The following is a 15,348-nucleotide window of genomic DNA, read 5'->3' on the forward strand; positions in this document are numbered from 1 at the left end:
GGGCAAATCCAGCCCCATGCGCAGGCGAAGCCCCGTGGGATGCGTGGGAATCCAGGTATCTTTTAATAGACCAACTAAAGCCTTCTGGCACCCGTCTCCATCAGGTGAGGAAAACTTGAAAACATTATAATTCAGAATGGGCTCTAAGAGCGAAGCCAGCGAATGCCAGGAAAGACGGGAAGTGACTTATCCTTGAAATATGAAGTATTGTTCAATAGGGAATGCGCTCAGGACGCGGCTGATCAGCCAAGCCTCTACAGCACATGCTCAGCCCCACAAGTACCCCCGTTCTGCAAAGGCTCCCGGCAAACTCCTGGTACCCAAAGCACCAGCAGCAACCTGCTGCCGCACAGCCCTCGCTTCCCAGCAACCGGAGAACAACCGTTTTGTTTTGATTGAGATGATTCCTTGATTAAATCCATCAAACCCACCTCCTGCAGGCGCTGGCATGGTGGATGCCACATTTCTAACCGGGCTTTCAAAACCCTATTCCTTCATTGAGCTGGGCAAGACAGCGGGGTTTATTTTGCATTAAACAAAATCCCTCTTGGTTATTATAACCTCATTTTCTTTTTTTTTTTTAAATTATTTTTTGATATTATCAGCCTCTCCAACATGACAGATTTTCTGCCTCCCTTTTTCTATGAGATTTCTCATTCAGGCTCTGGTGGTGGCCAGGGAGCTGGAGTGATGGAGAGCAGGGTGCTGCTAGACAAGTTAGAATCATAGAATCATTTAGGTTGGAAAAGACCCTTAAGATCATCATTTCCTCACCTCTGATATGCACTGCATCACACTGTCTTGTCTCAAGTTGCCTTTTTCTCCCTTCAGTTTATGACCTAACACTTGGTGTAATTTTTCCCCTGACTTTTTAAGGCACAAGGCAACTGAGCAGCTGGTCAGACAGAGCCAGCTACCAACCTTATCCCAGTTTTGTGACAAGGCAAAAATTAAAATCATTCTTAAGGGATTGGGTGTCAAAACCCCTCCATGGAGAGGGATAAGTGGAGCAGCCTGTTGTCCCGGATCGGGAGGGAGAGGGGCAGAGGCTGCTGAGCGCTGATACCTTAAGTGCTCTCATATGGGGACAGGGAAGGGCAGCAAAGATCGATCAGAGGCAGCTTTCTGCTCCAAAGCGTTACGCCGGAGCTGAATGCCACTTTTGAAGCCTGCTGCAAAGTTAAAAAGAAAATCAGGCAGCAGGCATTGGTGCAAAGCAGCGCTGGAAAATGAGCCAGGCAGGTTTTCCACGTATTCCATGGGAATGCTGCATGCATACTGCAGTTTTGGGGTCTCCAGTGCACCCCCTGCCACCAGCCCCCTGTTTGTTTCTCACCTGCTCCATAACTGCTGGATTTTCAGAAAAACATGGAAAAAACTGGCAAAGCAACATAGTCTGCCCGGCACCCTGTGGCAACAGGGTCAAGCCCTGGCGACTTTGGGCAGCCACTGCCGAAGTGAGTGGGGTGGAAACGCAGGGAGGGGGTGAGCACTTGCCCAGCTGGGCACAACCCCCCGACTTTGTCCCCTACCCTGAAGGATGCTGCAGGGCATGATCCTGTGCAAAAGGTAAAGCATCAGGCTTGGCTTCCAAAAAGGCCTCGGAGCAGCATCTCCTAAAAAAATACCTGGAAGGACAACCCAAATCTTGCTGAGTATTTGGAGAGAAACCACCACCGACTTAATAGGGACTGGCAGTCCTCGCTGTTTCCAGATGCCAGGCTCGAAAGCATCTTGAGGCTGACTTATCTGACTGCCCGCAGATCTTCTCAGAAATAAATAAATGCTGGTGTGAGTGATGGTTTCCAAACTTAGCTCGGAAAGTTTTGTGATGGCAGCGGCAGAGGGCTGAGCCTCCTGCGAAGCATTACGGGGGTGGCTCTGCGTTGTAACACGGCTGGGAGGAAACGGCCAAAATGTTAACTGAAGAAATTCAAAAGTTTTCCAAGAACAAAAAAAAAAAAGGGGAAAAACGAGGAAAGAATTTAATACGCCACCCCCAACAGCCTGGAAAGCTTAGTAATTAAATTACAGGAATTGGTCACAGGGAGCAGGGATCCAGGGCTGAAAAGGCAGGAGGGAGCAGTGGTCACTTATCTTTTCAGAGGGTAAAGTAGAGGGATGGGGGGGAAGCACTGCTCATAGATAAAAGATCATGTCTAATGTTTTTATCAGGGCCATGCTGTTTCTTTGCTTGCTAGTCTGAGCTTACAGGGGAGGGGGACACAAATCTTGAAAGGAATCCAAAACCTTTTTCCCGTTTTTAAAAAAAAATAATTAAAACTAAAGAAAACCAAACACAAATCACTACCCAGATACTCCCAAAGTGCTGCTTGCGGGTCCGGCCCCGCGGGGGGCACGGGCAGCGTGCCTCCCACAGCCCCGGCAGGAAGCACCTTGGCAGCCGCCCCGGCCCCAGCCCCGGCACAGGAAGGGTAGAGCCATTTCTCAGTGACAAAGAAAAACAAGTCCCAGCCCTCCGCTCCGGATCCGGGCGGGCAGAGGTTGCTCCACCTGCTCTGCTGGCACATTTGGGAACCAGTCTTCACGCCCCGGACAGAGCCGTGACGGCACATCTTCCCCCTCCATCGATGCAACGTTTTGGCTCACCCCAAACTCTCCCCAGTGGAAACCACAACGTGGGGTGAACAAAATTGCACAGGTCGTCCACAGGTTTAGAAGGATTCAGATTTAATTGCAGCCTTGGCTAAATCCCAAAGCTGCACAGCTCAGCTATCACCCCAGGAGTCTCCATCCCAAATAACACCACAGGGGCTGAGTGGATCTTTTCACAACTGGCTTGTTCAGGCTCTTTTTTTGAACCGACCCTCTATCTCCGATGCTCATCGTGCTGTTATTGCTACCGAACGTGGGTGAGTGCCTCGGGAAAGAGGGACAGGGGATAAATCAGCTCAATCTCAAGCAAGGCTGAGGTTACTTACCACCAAATACAGCATGGTGTAGAGGGAGAAGGACGCGTGCCCGGAGAAGAAGGATTTCCTGCAAAACAAAGCAGGTGCTAAGAACCAGCCACTATAATCTTCGGATTATAATTTTACATGTAATATGGTGACTTGCCTGCTGCTACCAAGAGGGTGCCAAAGCAGAGGGACCCACAACCCCCAATCTTTTGGGTTATAAAACCGCCATTATCCGCCCCGCTCGCTCGCGAGGCAGAAAGCGAACGGATGGACAGGATGCTCGCATTGTTCGTCCCTTCCTGGTCTACTCATGGGACAGCAGTTATTTCCAGGATAGCCCGATAACTCATCGTCTCGCCTCAAATAACCAGGAAACTGTAAAGAAATAAGAAGCGAGCAACTTCTCCGGTTGCTTAATTGCAGCCTGTGAAACGCGTCCCTGGAAATGTCAAAATTGAGCATCTGATGGATTTGATAGAGAGCCTGAAGGGGAGGCGGAGGCAGCCCTGCCTGCGTGGAGCCTCCTTGCAGGAGAAGTCCTCTGCTCCGCCGCATGGGACAGCTTGAGCTGCTCACCATGAGCTCAGCTGTTACGGTGAATTCCCACATCGAGCAACCACTCGCGGAAACAATAGTGTAGGAGTAAAGAGAAAGGAAAAGAAATATTATTCAGCCGAGTCCCGCAATTCCCAAGGGAAACTGCCTGTCGCTGGCAGACGGAGTTACAGCCTTCGCAGAGAAAGCAGCGTTTGAATCATCTATCGCTGGCAGAGAAACCCCGAGACATATTTAGCATGAGACACCATTTTGGTAGCAGCAACCCATCACTTTGATGCTCCGGGCTCTCACCTGGCTTCCTGGACCTTGCTGTCGCTTCCCCTGCAGGTGTAGTTTTGGATGTAAACTCCCTTAGCGCAGTTGATGGTGGAGAAATCCAAATCGCAAACTTCCACGAAATGCGGCCGCAAGCGCCCAACGGACACTTTAGCAATGTCTGTGAAGGACTGGCTGATGGCACAGCCGAAAACGAAGCAGCCCACCTGCTTGTAGAGCGCTGCCACGTAGGGGTTCTGGATAAAGGAGCGCGTCTTCTCCTTCAGGTAGTGGATGCGGTAGAGCTCTCCCGTTATAATCTGTGGGGGAAACGCAACAGAGAGGTTAGAGAGCAGGAAAGATGCTGTGCAAAACCAGTGATGGGTGGCAAATCCAGAACTAAGACAGCTCTTCATGCTCTGAGCATCTCGAACCAGGAATCTGCTTCCACAGTGAGGAAGGAGAGCCCATGCCCAGCGTCTCCCCGTCCTCCTCCTCTTCCCTCTCAAGAAGAGATTGCAGTGCTCAAAATGTTGTTTATGGAAAAAAAAAGAAAGACAAAAAGCTAGATTTTGGTTTAGCACGTTGGCATATCTTTACAGAAGTGAAATAGTGCCCCAGATCTATACCAGTGTAGTGGAAAAAAAAAATTGAACGACGACCAGATAAAGAATCAGTGTGTGTTTGGGAAGGAGAGGCCAGATCCATTACCCTCGTATCAAACTGATCTTGGAGGAAAACAAACGAACAACCTGCTTATCTTCCTCTCTGAAAACCATGAACACAACAGAGGAAGACTCAGAAAGCCGCAAACTGTTCAGATTCTGGCCCAAAATTTGCTACCACCAGACCCAATTCGAGCTGCTCAAAGCCTCCATAAACGCCAGCTATTTCTGGGCTTTTCAAGAGGTCTTGCCGTTGCAGGGCAGCAAATTACGTATTTCTTGTGACGGGGGTGCTGGGGTCTGACAGTACCACCATAAATCACTGTCAGGGAGCAGAGGACCTGGCTTCTCATAATCCCGACTCTTAAAAGGCAGGTTAATGAAAATCAGGCTGTGAAATGAAGTCCAAATGCCTCACCTCTCCCAAAGAGGCAAAAGCTTAAATTTTTCTCCGTCACATTACACACCTAGGTTTTGAGCTCCAGATTTACAGCTTTAGGATTTTATTCATTACTTTAAATGTTTTTATACCTGAGTAATAAATCGAGGTGCCTTTTTTTTTTTTTCGGCCGCCCCCTCGTCCCTGCCCCTCTCTAGTCACGAGGACTGTGATATGTAAAATTAACTGTCAGGAAAAATGCCTTCATGTTAATCCCTTTCTGGAGCAGCCAGCAATATTCCTCCCGGCATGGCAGCCTGCCAGCAGTGTGCAGGAGACAAGGCTCCCCTGCCTACCTTTTTTAAAAGCTTGGCACAACCTTTGGAAACTAATAAACTGGAAAAGTATGGCAATTAGACTAAGAGGAGATGAAGCTGTATCATTGTTTGAACTCACTCGTACCTTGGCTTGAAAAAACTAAGGTTGACCTAAGGCAGCTGAAAATGCAGCTAAGCAGGCTTTATCAGAGAGAGATACAACTATAATAATAAAAAATAAGGCCAAGCCAGAGCGCTCTGCTACCATGCACAGAAATAGTTTGGGTGTCTGCACCATCATTTGGGGCTAACATGTCACCACTGAGATTTACTCTTGGAAATCCGGTTGTGACAAAGAGCTGTCTGGGGAGCTGCAGCTAACCAGCTTCAGCGTCATTTTAATCCTCACAGACTCCAAAGACCATGGTTTAGCTCCATTTTGGACCACTTTCCAGCACAAGCTGGCAGCCAGGAAATTGACTGGCATGAGAACTGCAGAGGGAATTTGGAGCATCTCCTGTTCCTCTGGCAGGAGGCAACTCCAAGGTGTCCTGGATGGACACGGATGCTCCTGCATGAGGGCACGGCCACTGCCTCCAGCCTCCCGAAAGCCTAAATTCACAAATAGGGGAGCTACGAGGCTCAAAAGTCATGGCTTTTGCAGAGGGGAGACGAGACCAATTAAGGATGACATCTGATACTGGCAGATGTGCCACTACTCCAAACTCACAAACAGATCCACGTAAACCTGAAGCTCTTGGCCTGGGAAAGGCATGTGACCATTTTAAACAGGGACCAACAAAAGTCTGGGGATTAATATTTTCTCTCACCGTTGGTGGTCTGGGTAATTGCACACATGTAGCAGATTGTAAATTGGAGACTTCATTCCCTCGCTAACATGCTGCTGGGCAGGCATGAACCCTCCCTGCTTAGTTAAAGTCATGGCTCAACCTTAATGAGAAGCTAAAAATTGGGTAAACTTGTTTTTTTGGCAGTGCCGTCCCAGATAAAGCAGGACAGTGAAAAACTAATGCAGCACAGATGTGCACAAACTGAAAGGACATCCTGAAAAGAAAACAAGTCTTAAAGATATTAAGCTCTTCTTATGCCTTGCACTTCTGGCGAGCCATCCGCATTGGACGTATGCCATACCTACGTGATGGGCACAGCTCCCAGGGGACTGTCACACACATTTAAGAAAGATGGTCACGAGAGAGAAGCCAATATCAAACTTTTCTGTCTGTGAACGCCTTTTGCAGACTTTTGGTTGTTGTGCCCATTTTATCATTACTATAAGGTATCACCAGCAATCCAATTAGCCTGTAATTACTTTTAGAGCTTTTCTAATCACTTATGTCTCTGGTGTAACGTTCTCTGTGTCTAATCACATTGAAGTGTATCACCTTCAACTGTAAAACAACCAGCTAATCCGGCTGTGTAACTTAGATCATCTAGGAAATTAATTTTCTTAGGTATTTTTCAGAGGCTTTCAAGACCTATCAGGTATGGGGACATGGGGCACCACAGCAGCGGTACCCATACAAGGCTGAGGAAGAGGAAAATGTCACCTTCCCCTGGCCATCCCAGGGATCACCAACATGCTTCTGTGCCAATCAAATTAACCATCTTCCAGCAAGAAGAGCAGTCAGGAGAGATGTGAGAGCGCACAGCCCAGGAGCACAAGCCTCTCCAGGGTCATCTGCATGGAAATTTGCCTGAAGTCAGTAAATATATAGGTATTAAAACCAAATGCATATCCTCTCACATCCTGATCGAAGCAAAGGTCTTCGTCTCTGCCGTTTACTTAACGAGCACTCTGGGTGTCCTTGAGCCATTTAAAACATGACCTGGACCTTTTACCCCGGGGCTAGACTGCCCATGACGCCACGTAAAGCAAGGGCGTGAAATTTTGGCTGCGCCATTCGAAACGCCAGCTCCCTGGAAGTCCTCATAACCGCTGTCCTGCCTTCCGAAGACAAACGTTGTGAGCGAAAGGAGCGGAGTCAGTGCTTTGTGGATTTGGAAGGAATTCCTATTATGCTACAGTAATTCTGGTATCTGGGTTACATCTGAAAAAAGAGGTCAGGCTGACTTGAATTTTCCAAGCACGCTGCCACAGCAAAGAAATCTGTTGCTTCAATTCCTCGTTAGCCATTTGTATCACTCAACAGCAAATAACCGAGCTTTTGAATTTACCTTATTAAGTTACATTTGTTGTGGGCACAGTGAAACCAGGGCAGAAACATCTAATTCTTTGGGGATTTTCTTTCTCTTTTAATTGACCTGCTATTTCGTGTTAGAAAGTTGATGGATCACATAGGCAGCTGATTATGTTTCCAGTTTCTGTTCCAACTCCTGTATTTGCCACCGCCTCATTACTGATCAGAAGCACACTCCGCATGGAGCCGGTGTGCCGATAGCTCCGGCAGTAATGCGAAAATGAGAGGCTTTTTCATTTTGTTTTTATGGCTTTTCCACACTCGGGGGTAATTCACCTGCAGGGTAAAATTCTGCTGTGTTTATAGAATTGGGGGTCTGGCACCTTTTGGTCTTGTTCTGAGGAGGGAGGGGGCATAGGAACAAGGCAGTTTTGGGGAGCTACTTTGCTAAGTGAGTATATGTGGTCAGGGAATGATGGAGATATTCATGGCACGAAGCAGCAAGGCTGAGGACGGGGTATTACCAAAGCAGGCACCGTGCCATGCTAAAATACCTATTGTGCGTGACATCGCTCCTATGAGGAAAGATGAAAGGTGGGAGGGGAACAAGTGCTCCCGACCTCTCCGTCTCCATCCCTCCCAGCTGAAGGACCAAGAGGAAGGCAGCGTCTCTGGGAAAGCACCTGAGCTGTGTGGTGGCAGGTGAGAAGGAAAACGTAGGTACTTTTCATAGGGGAATTTCATCTTCAGCCAGAAGCATTTAACCAACAACCAGGAGACAGCTCTTGCCTTCTGCCCCAGCACCAGATAGATGCTGGCATAAGGAGGCTCAGCTCCATGGGCTGAATTCAGCTTTTTGGCTGACACATAAAGCTCTCACCGTGCAATCGTTTCCTAGCACAGCTCTAGGAAAGCTGGCAGGAAAAGAGAAATGAGGCGGCATTGGGAAGGTGGTGCATTAACTACTTTTTACAGTGAGGACTCTGGGAATATGCTCCCCCTGGAAGGTTTTAATTGTCTTTTTTAAATGGCTGTAATATACAATCTCTTAAAAATCTAATACTAACCTGTGAAACTTTTCCAGGCACTGGTTAGCTGAAAAGATGTACCCTTTCTTTTTTTTTTTAAACCTCATAAAACAGGCAAATACCAAGAGTTATTTGAATAGGGACAAACCATGCCAAGTCCTTACTGACACTCAAGTCTTTTTGCTTCTACTGGAGGGTAAAAAAGCTCTTGTGGAGCTCACAGACTTGCCCAAACAGCTTTGGGCCTGTTTACAGGTTTCAAGAGTAATCTCATTCCTCCCATTACAAGCTTTAATTTGCAAATGTTTACTGCTCCACGCTTACACGGAAGTCAAATAATTGCAGAGGAGATGTGCACCTCGGTAGATAGTGTGGACACACCAGCAAGACTGCATTAAACACCCAACGCCAACAGAACGTTGGTGCCATCGGCTAAAGAGGTGACAAAAAGCCATTGGGGATGCCCAAGGGACAGGAGAGGAGGTTTCGGAGGTGGTACTTACAGCGAGGATGGCGATGAGGATGCCCGCAGCACACAGCACTGCGTCATTGATCGTCTCCATCGTCTTCAGCGGGTACCTGATGCTGTCATCGTCGCAGTAGAAGCCCCGCTGGTAGGGCTGGATTGTGCTCGTCTCAATGATGAGGAAGGGCAACCCGGCTAGAAAGAGGGGAAGACAATAAGGTTGTTTAGCCTGGAGAAGAGAAGGCTCTGGGGAGACCTTGTAGCGGCCTTCCAGTACTTAAAGGGGGCCTACAGGAAAGATGGGGAGGGACTCTTTATCAGGGAGTGTAGTGATAGGACGAGGGGTAACGGTTTTAAACTGAAAGAGGGTAGGTTTAGATTAGATATTAGGAAGAAATTCTTCACTGTGAGGGTGGTGAGGCACTGGAACAGGCTGCCCAGAGAAGTTGTGGATGCCCCATCCCTGGAAGCGTTCAAGGCCAGGTGGGATGGGGCTTTGAGCAACCTGGTCTAGTGGAAGGTGTCCCTGCCCATGGCAGGGGGTCTGGAACTAGATGGTCTTTAAGGTCTCTTCCAATATATATCTTCCAAATAACCAAACCCAACAGCAATACAGGCAAACACAAGCAACTTGCCAAAAAAAGAGAGACTCAACTAGAAAACCCCTTGCAAACCACGCAGCACCGGTCCTGATGCTTTTCTTTTCATATTGTTATCTTTCCAAAGGGAATAGCATTGGGATTTGTTTTTCTGAGTTGCTTTTGCAGGGAAAAAGCATCTCTGTTATGGTTATCGGATGTCTGCACTGCCTGGTTTCAGTTAAGCCTTGTGCATTGCAAATATTAACTTACAGGAACAGACCCCTAAAGCAATCCCTCTGCAAAAAGCCATGAAAACAAATCTGGCACTTTTCTCCGGGGAGGGCCCAATGCTCTGCCGAGCGCCCCACGGCAGGGCAGCCCAGAGCTGTGCAAACAAACACTAGAGGATCGAGTATCAGCACAGCTTCTCCTACCTGGTCAGCCCAGCTACACTCCATCCCCATTCCTTTTATGCCTTTGAAGCACTCCTTGGCTCCCTCCTCTCTGTATTTACAGGGGATACGTGTGTTTGTACCTCCTAACGCCATAAGACTACGTGCTTTCAGCAGCTGTGGGACACCAATCCTTGACCCATCCATGCAAGGGGAAGCTGAGCACACACCCGACCAGCCCATCCACAAGAGCTGCTGAACTCCCATCAGAGCCCGTTCACCTTCGATCACGTTAAAGCCACATGAAATCTGTTTTTAAACACTGTTTGTGAACCCTCTGTGCAGGAGACCTGCGTCTGCGCAGCTCAGCTGGACCTTTGCACCAGGCATGGAGCACATCTGCTCAAAAACACGGTGTGATGGTTTGGGACACACACTATGGAGGGGACTCCTCAAAATTGCTGCATGTCTGTAACTCCGTATTCTTCTAAGTCTTTCAGAGAAATACAGCCTTGCCTCAAACCTTGAAGGAGAGCCCTGGGGTATTTCCCAGCCACAATGTTACCTTGGGCAGGGCACCCTCCTTCCCTTCGCCTCAGTTTCCCCATCCTTCTTTGCTATTAAGCCCGTCACCGAGAGGAGCAGTACATCCCCACCAAAACAAGCCCCAAATTCCCTGAAACCCATATTGAGAGTAAATCACAAACCACAAGGTACAGGAAACCCTCCTCCCACTCGCAGAGTGAAACCCAGGTAAGGGGAAAACAAATGCACAGCGGTTCAAGCTGTCCTTGGGCCAAGACAACAGGTCTCACGCCCAGATCCTACAGAAAGCACTAGGGAATATTTGTCGACCACTAACATGCTTAAGTATCTGTGGGTTTGTTTACACAGCTAGAAGTTTAAGACATCAGAGGGTTTTTCCTTCTAAAATTAAAAAAATAAAAAATAAATTAAAAATGAAGTTCTGTTGGTTTTGACCTAAATTTGTCCACGGTATATTTGTAGTGATCACGATCTGCCAGATGTGATTAGCAAGGGTACCATCCAGGTTGTTAAAAAGTGTCATCAAAATAATGTTCCCCATCTCCACGTGAACCACTTTCTGTATTTCACTTTGCGCAATCCATTTTGGCTCCTTTTCCTATATGTTAATAAGTTTGCTTAATCCAGGATTATTAGGGGGTTTTGTCAGTCTTAAGAAAAAGGAAAATCTCCATCATCTGTGAGCAGGGACAACCACACACAGACCTGAAGCCTCTCAGGCACCCAAGAGCGGCCAGGGCCACCGCTCAGGACCCCTTTCATATCCTCTCTACAAACTCTGGAAATGGGTTGATTGCAAGCACTGAGCCCCGCGGTGCTTGGCAGAGCAGGACAGTTTCCACCACACGTGTGAACCAGCGAGGAAAGGTTTCAGAACCGCCTGCCGAGCTCCGATTTGGTAAATAAAATCGGACATCTCGTGTGAATCCAGTTGATCTTCATTCCACTATTTAACCGTTTTGATGCCTAGCCAGCTTGGCCCCAAAACGTGCCTCTGATGCCAGCAATCCGATATTAATAGGCCACTTAAAAAATCCTTAAGTTTCCCAATGAAAAATTGCAGGAGAAGAGCTAACGTCGCTCGGCGCGATCCAATTTCACATGCACTTGAAGCAGCGGCGTAACAGTTGAACTCAGGGAGTAGACATGCCACGGTTACGTGGCTTATTGTTATTTCTCCAGTTCCTCTTGTTAATAGCTTTCACATGACAGGTCTGTAAAACACATGTTCCCACAGACAATAAAATACATCTGAAAGCTAAAACTGGCTTTAAAAAAAAAAAAAAGACAATAGTGTTCCTATATATTATGTGAACCCAGGAATAATAAAGATTTGTTTTCCCTTCATTCATTGAACAGCATGGGGTAGTATTTCCGCGTTTCAATTATATGCACGCTTGCCACAGCTATAATAAGAGCATAACTGACCTATATGGTATACATTTTCTTAAAGTGCGCATAGGCATAGTTGAGAAAATCCAATGGTTTTGTTTTCTCTCCTACAAACTTGTGGTTTAGCGGGATATTGCCAATCAAGTCTTGACATTTTTCCAGCAAAACAGTAACCTCAGATTCCCCTTTTTTTTTTTTTCCCTTCCCCTTTTTTAACATGAGAAACATAAACATACTCTCCATAGCTGAACGGATATTACTTAGAAGACATAACATGCCTTTGATTTCGAGGGCTGGGTGTGAGAGGCTTCTCTTTCAGCTGTAATTACCCAAGGAAGAGAAGACCCCAGCCCATGGCAAATGGTAAATCATGCTCAAGATGGCTCTTCTTTCACAAGGTTATTTCTTGGAGGATGGGTTGTCTAAATGACTAGGTCACCACCCACATTTTTTTTGGCAAGGGTGTTCCAGCACGGAGAAGCCTGTAGCAGTGCCAAGAGGCAGCCAGAGAATGGGTTTTGCAGAAAATCACTACAGAGGGAAGTCTGGAAGAGGACAGAAAATTAAATGCGGAGAGAGATGCCTTTGGGATCCCTCAGCAAAACACCACAGAGACATTATTCACACTAGGAGATCTGCCGGAGGCAAAGGTATCCAGAAGTGGGGCTACAGCCCACACGCCCTTGGAAATGGAAGGCAGGCAGTGTAGGGTTGTACCATGAAGATGGTACATCTGGCCTCATCACCTCTTCTGCCCCAGTCTACCTCTCCGATTCAGTGTTTAACAGGAAATTCAGATTATGCATCCCTGGCTGCAGTGATTTGCATCTATAAATTCAACAGCTGAACCCCGTAAAGGTGCTAAGTTTTCAACCTCCACCACTTCCCACCCCTACCCACGGTACAAAACTATTGAGAACACAAGAGGTACAATTTCAGAAAATGGTAACGAATGGTGACTTGCATTGAAGTGAGTGATAGATGTACACGGCAGGCAAAAAAATTACACTGATTTTGGGGATGGTCACTCTTCTCCAAAAATGGTCCTCTTTGGCCGTTCTGTCTGTGGCTACGACTCACCTACACGGACAGACCTACTGCAAAATCTTTAGTAACACTATACAATGGCCTCACATCCTCCTTAATACTGGTATCTCCATGCTAAGAAATTACACAGCAGCCTGTGGACCATACCCTAAGGCATGGAGGCAACCCTGGCACATCCATATAGAGCTGTGCAACCAGAGAAGTACTGTTATCCCCATCTCACAGACAGAGGCAACGAAAGCACAGAACAAACGGATTTGCTTATTCCAATGCAAAAAAAGTAAATGGAGCTGAGACTACCTTCTGAATTGTAACATCCTTCACAAGGTGAAGGAAGGGGGTTTTTTCCTTATATAAAGGGGATTTTTTGCTTTAATAACAGAACAAGGAAATCCCAACCACATGCTTTTATCTAACTATGCTGTAGGAGATCAAACAGGGCTCCAAACCATGAGCATAATAAAAATCTCTTGGGGACTGATCCTGCCCCATCCAAACGGGCTCAGCCCTGTTCCGAGCGGCACAGAGCGGGTGTGGACACTAACGAATTGTGCGAGGCACCGCGGGATGCCGTGGGGCTGGACATTGAAAAATGATGTTGTTTTTGTTGGGAGGAAGTCCAAGTGACTTGGTGACCTCTAACCGTTGGTGTCCTATACTAAGATATTTCAGTGCAGGGTTTAAATTTATTTGTCTTTCCATTTAATAAAGCCAATCAAGTTTGGAAATCTAGCACCAAGGAAAAAATATTCCTTTCTTTGGTCAGCACCTTTATTAAGAGGCAATTAATAGGCAATAATCCTGGGAAGGATGGCAGCATGAAAGCTAAAACCCCACCACCAACCCTAAACAAAAACCCTTGCAAAACCCCCATGTACTCTCTGACCAGCTTGAAATGTGCATAAAATCAAAGGCAGAAGAAAGGGCTCTGTGTTGGGTATAGCACTTTGAATCTCGGAGTCTTTCAAAAGTTAATGCTTGTGCAGATTTAATGGGGGAAAAAAAATTAAAAAAGGGGATAAGCTTTCGTTGGCCACCCATGGGAAAAGCCACGGAGGGAGCAGGAGGGGAAGAGGAGTTTCTGCAGCGACCCACCCATCTTCCCAGCCCAACCTTCACCTTTGCACTAAATTAAACACCATCATGGTCTTTTTTTTTTTTTTTTTGAAGGTTGGTTTTTTCCCACTAAATCTTTCTTCTTTCAACCCTGCAGGTCAGTGGGATGTTGCTGGCTATCTCAACAAAGCAATGGTAATTTCTAACAAGCACTCTGTGATGTGTTTGTTTGCCAGTGTCCAGGCCCTGGGCGTGTTTTTAAGGTTTCGGTAGATTAGACACCTAGCTTAATAAGTGAAAAAGATCATTAAATAATTTGGCAGGGCTGAGTGGGGTATCTAACTCCTTATTCAAGGCACACTCTGTAAATATTTGGGTACCTATAAGAGACGGGCTTTCTATTTGAAGTACTTAGTGGCTGATCTTGGGTACATACAAACCTTATTCAGTTTACAATATTTGTATATATTTTAAAATGCATAAAAACTAGATTAGCCTATGGTAGGCTTTTATTAGGGCTTTAGAAGTTTGCTTTCCCAGCTTTTAGAGAAGAATTGCAGCACTGCAGACCAGCCTTGGCAGCTGCTGCAAGAGTGAACAACTCTTGAAGCCAGTGGACATTATATATATACACACACACACATACACAGATAAAATTTAATAACGCAAAGAATAGAAGTACTTCCACATTTCCAACATATCAGGCATATGCTGCCAATTACAGTAGGGCCTCATTCTGCACCAGCACCAACAAAATGGGTGGCTGAAGGAGTCGTAGGAGCTTGGTCAACCAAAAAATAATCTCAAAGGACCTGATCCACAGCCCAGTGGTAGCCAAAAGAAGGATCCCACTGCAGACTGGATTGGGCCCTTCTGTTGGGATTCTTAAAGGTCTTGAAAGCATCAGTGGTGTGCCTCCTTCCCAACGCTTTTTGACTGAATCTGGATGCTTGAGGCCCATATATTCACAGGAGACAACTAGGCTAACATCAGAAATACAGAGTACCGTCAACTGTTATTTTATTACCGGCTCAGTCTTAATTGTTCTTCACCTTGCTTCCAGCAGTCCAGAAGACTGCTCTGTGCATCAGCTTGTATTTTGGAAACACATCTAATATCTTTGTTGGCAAAACAGATTCCCATTCAACTCTATTACAGTTCCACTACTCTCAGCTACACAGACACATGAGGATAGAACATTCTCCAAACACACAAACAAACCCTAGACTTTACTGTAGAACAGGTACCTGCTTTAAAGTACTAAAGAACCTATAAACAAGCATCAGCATATACTGCATTTCTCTGATTTGACCTGTTTGGAAAAGCCCTAGGACACAATGGGTTGATTTCCACAAAAACCAAGGTATTAGTTCATTTTCTACTTGCTGTAGGTTCTCCCACGTAACTCACACTAACCTTTACACCTACCTATGTCAATCTGTCTGGTGTCCTTCCTATTAAGAGGGTGACATTTCAGTCCACTTTATTATTATTAGTTATATTTCAGCCAAATCATAGTGATTAGGAACAATGTAAACCTCACCATTTTTAGGTCCACCAGCTGCTGCAGTGACCAGGAGGCTTCC

The 15,348-nt window shown here is 46.5% G+C and overlaps 1 protein-coding gene across 2 annotated transcripts in view; it reads right to left on the bottom strand.

Annotated features, from left to right (window-relative positions):
* The window catches only part of PLPP3 (phospholipid phosphatase 3), a 46,101-nt gene that overhangs the window by 12,204 nt on the left and 18,549 nt on the right, over positions 1 to 15,348 (bottom strand). For both annotated transcript variants that reach the window (XM_050900782.1, XM_050900781.1), the window contains exons 2-4: positions 8,786 to 8,943; positions 3,771 to 4,054; positions 2,943 to 3,000 (exon numbers count right to left, since the gene is read on the bottom strand). In XM_050900782.1, coding sequence (XP_050756739.1) covers positions 2,943 to 3,000; positions 3,771 to 4,054; positions 8,786 to 8,943 — 500 coding nt within the window. The remainder of the gene's footprint in view (positions 1 to 2,942; positions 3,001 to 3,770; positions 4,055 to 8,785; positions 8,944 to 15,348) is intronic.

This window comes from Gymnogyps californianus, chromosome 8 (genome assembly GCF_018139145.2).
Source record: "Gymnogyps californianus isolate 813 chromosome 8, ASM1813914v2, whole genome shotgun sequence".
Lineage (NCBI taxonomy): Eukaryota > Metazoa > Chordata > Aves > Accipitriformes > Cathartidae > Gymnogyps > Gymnogyps californianus.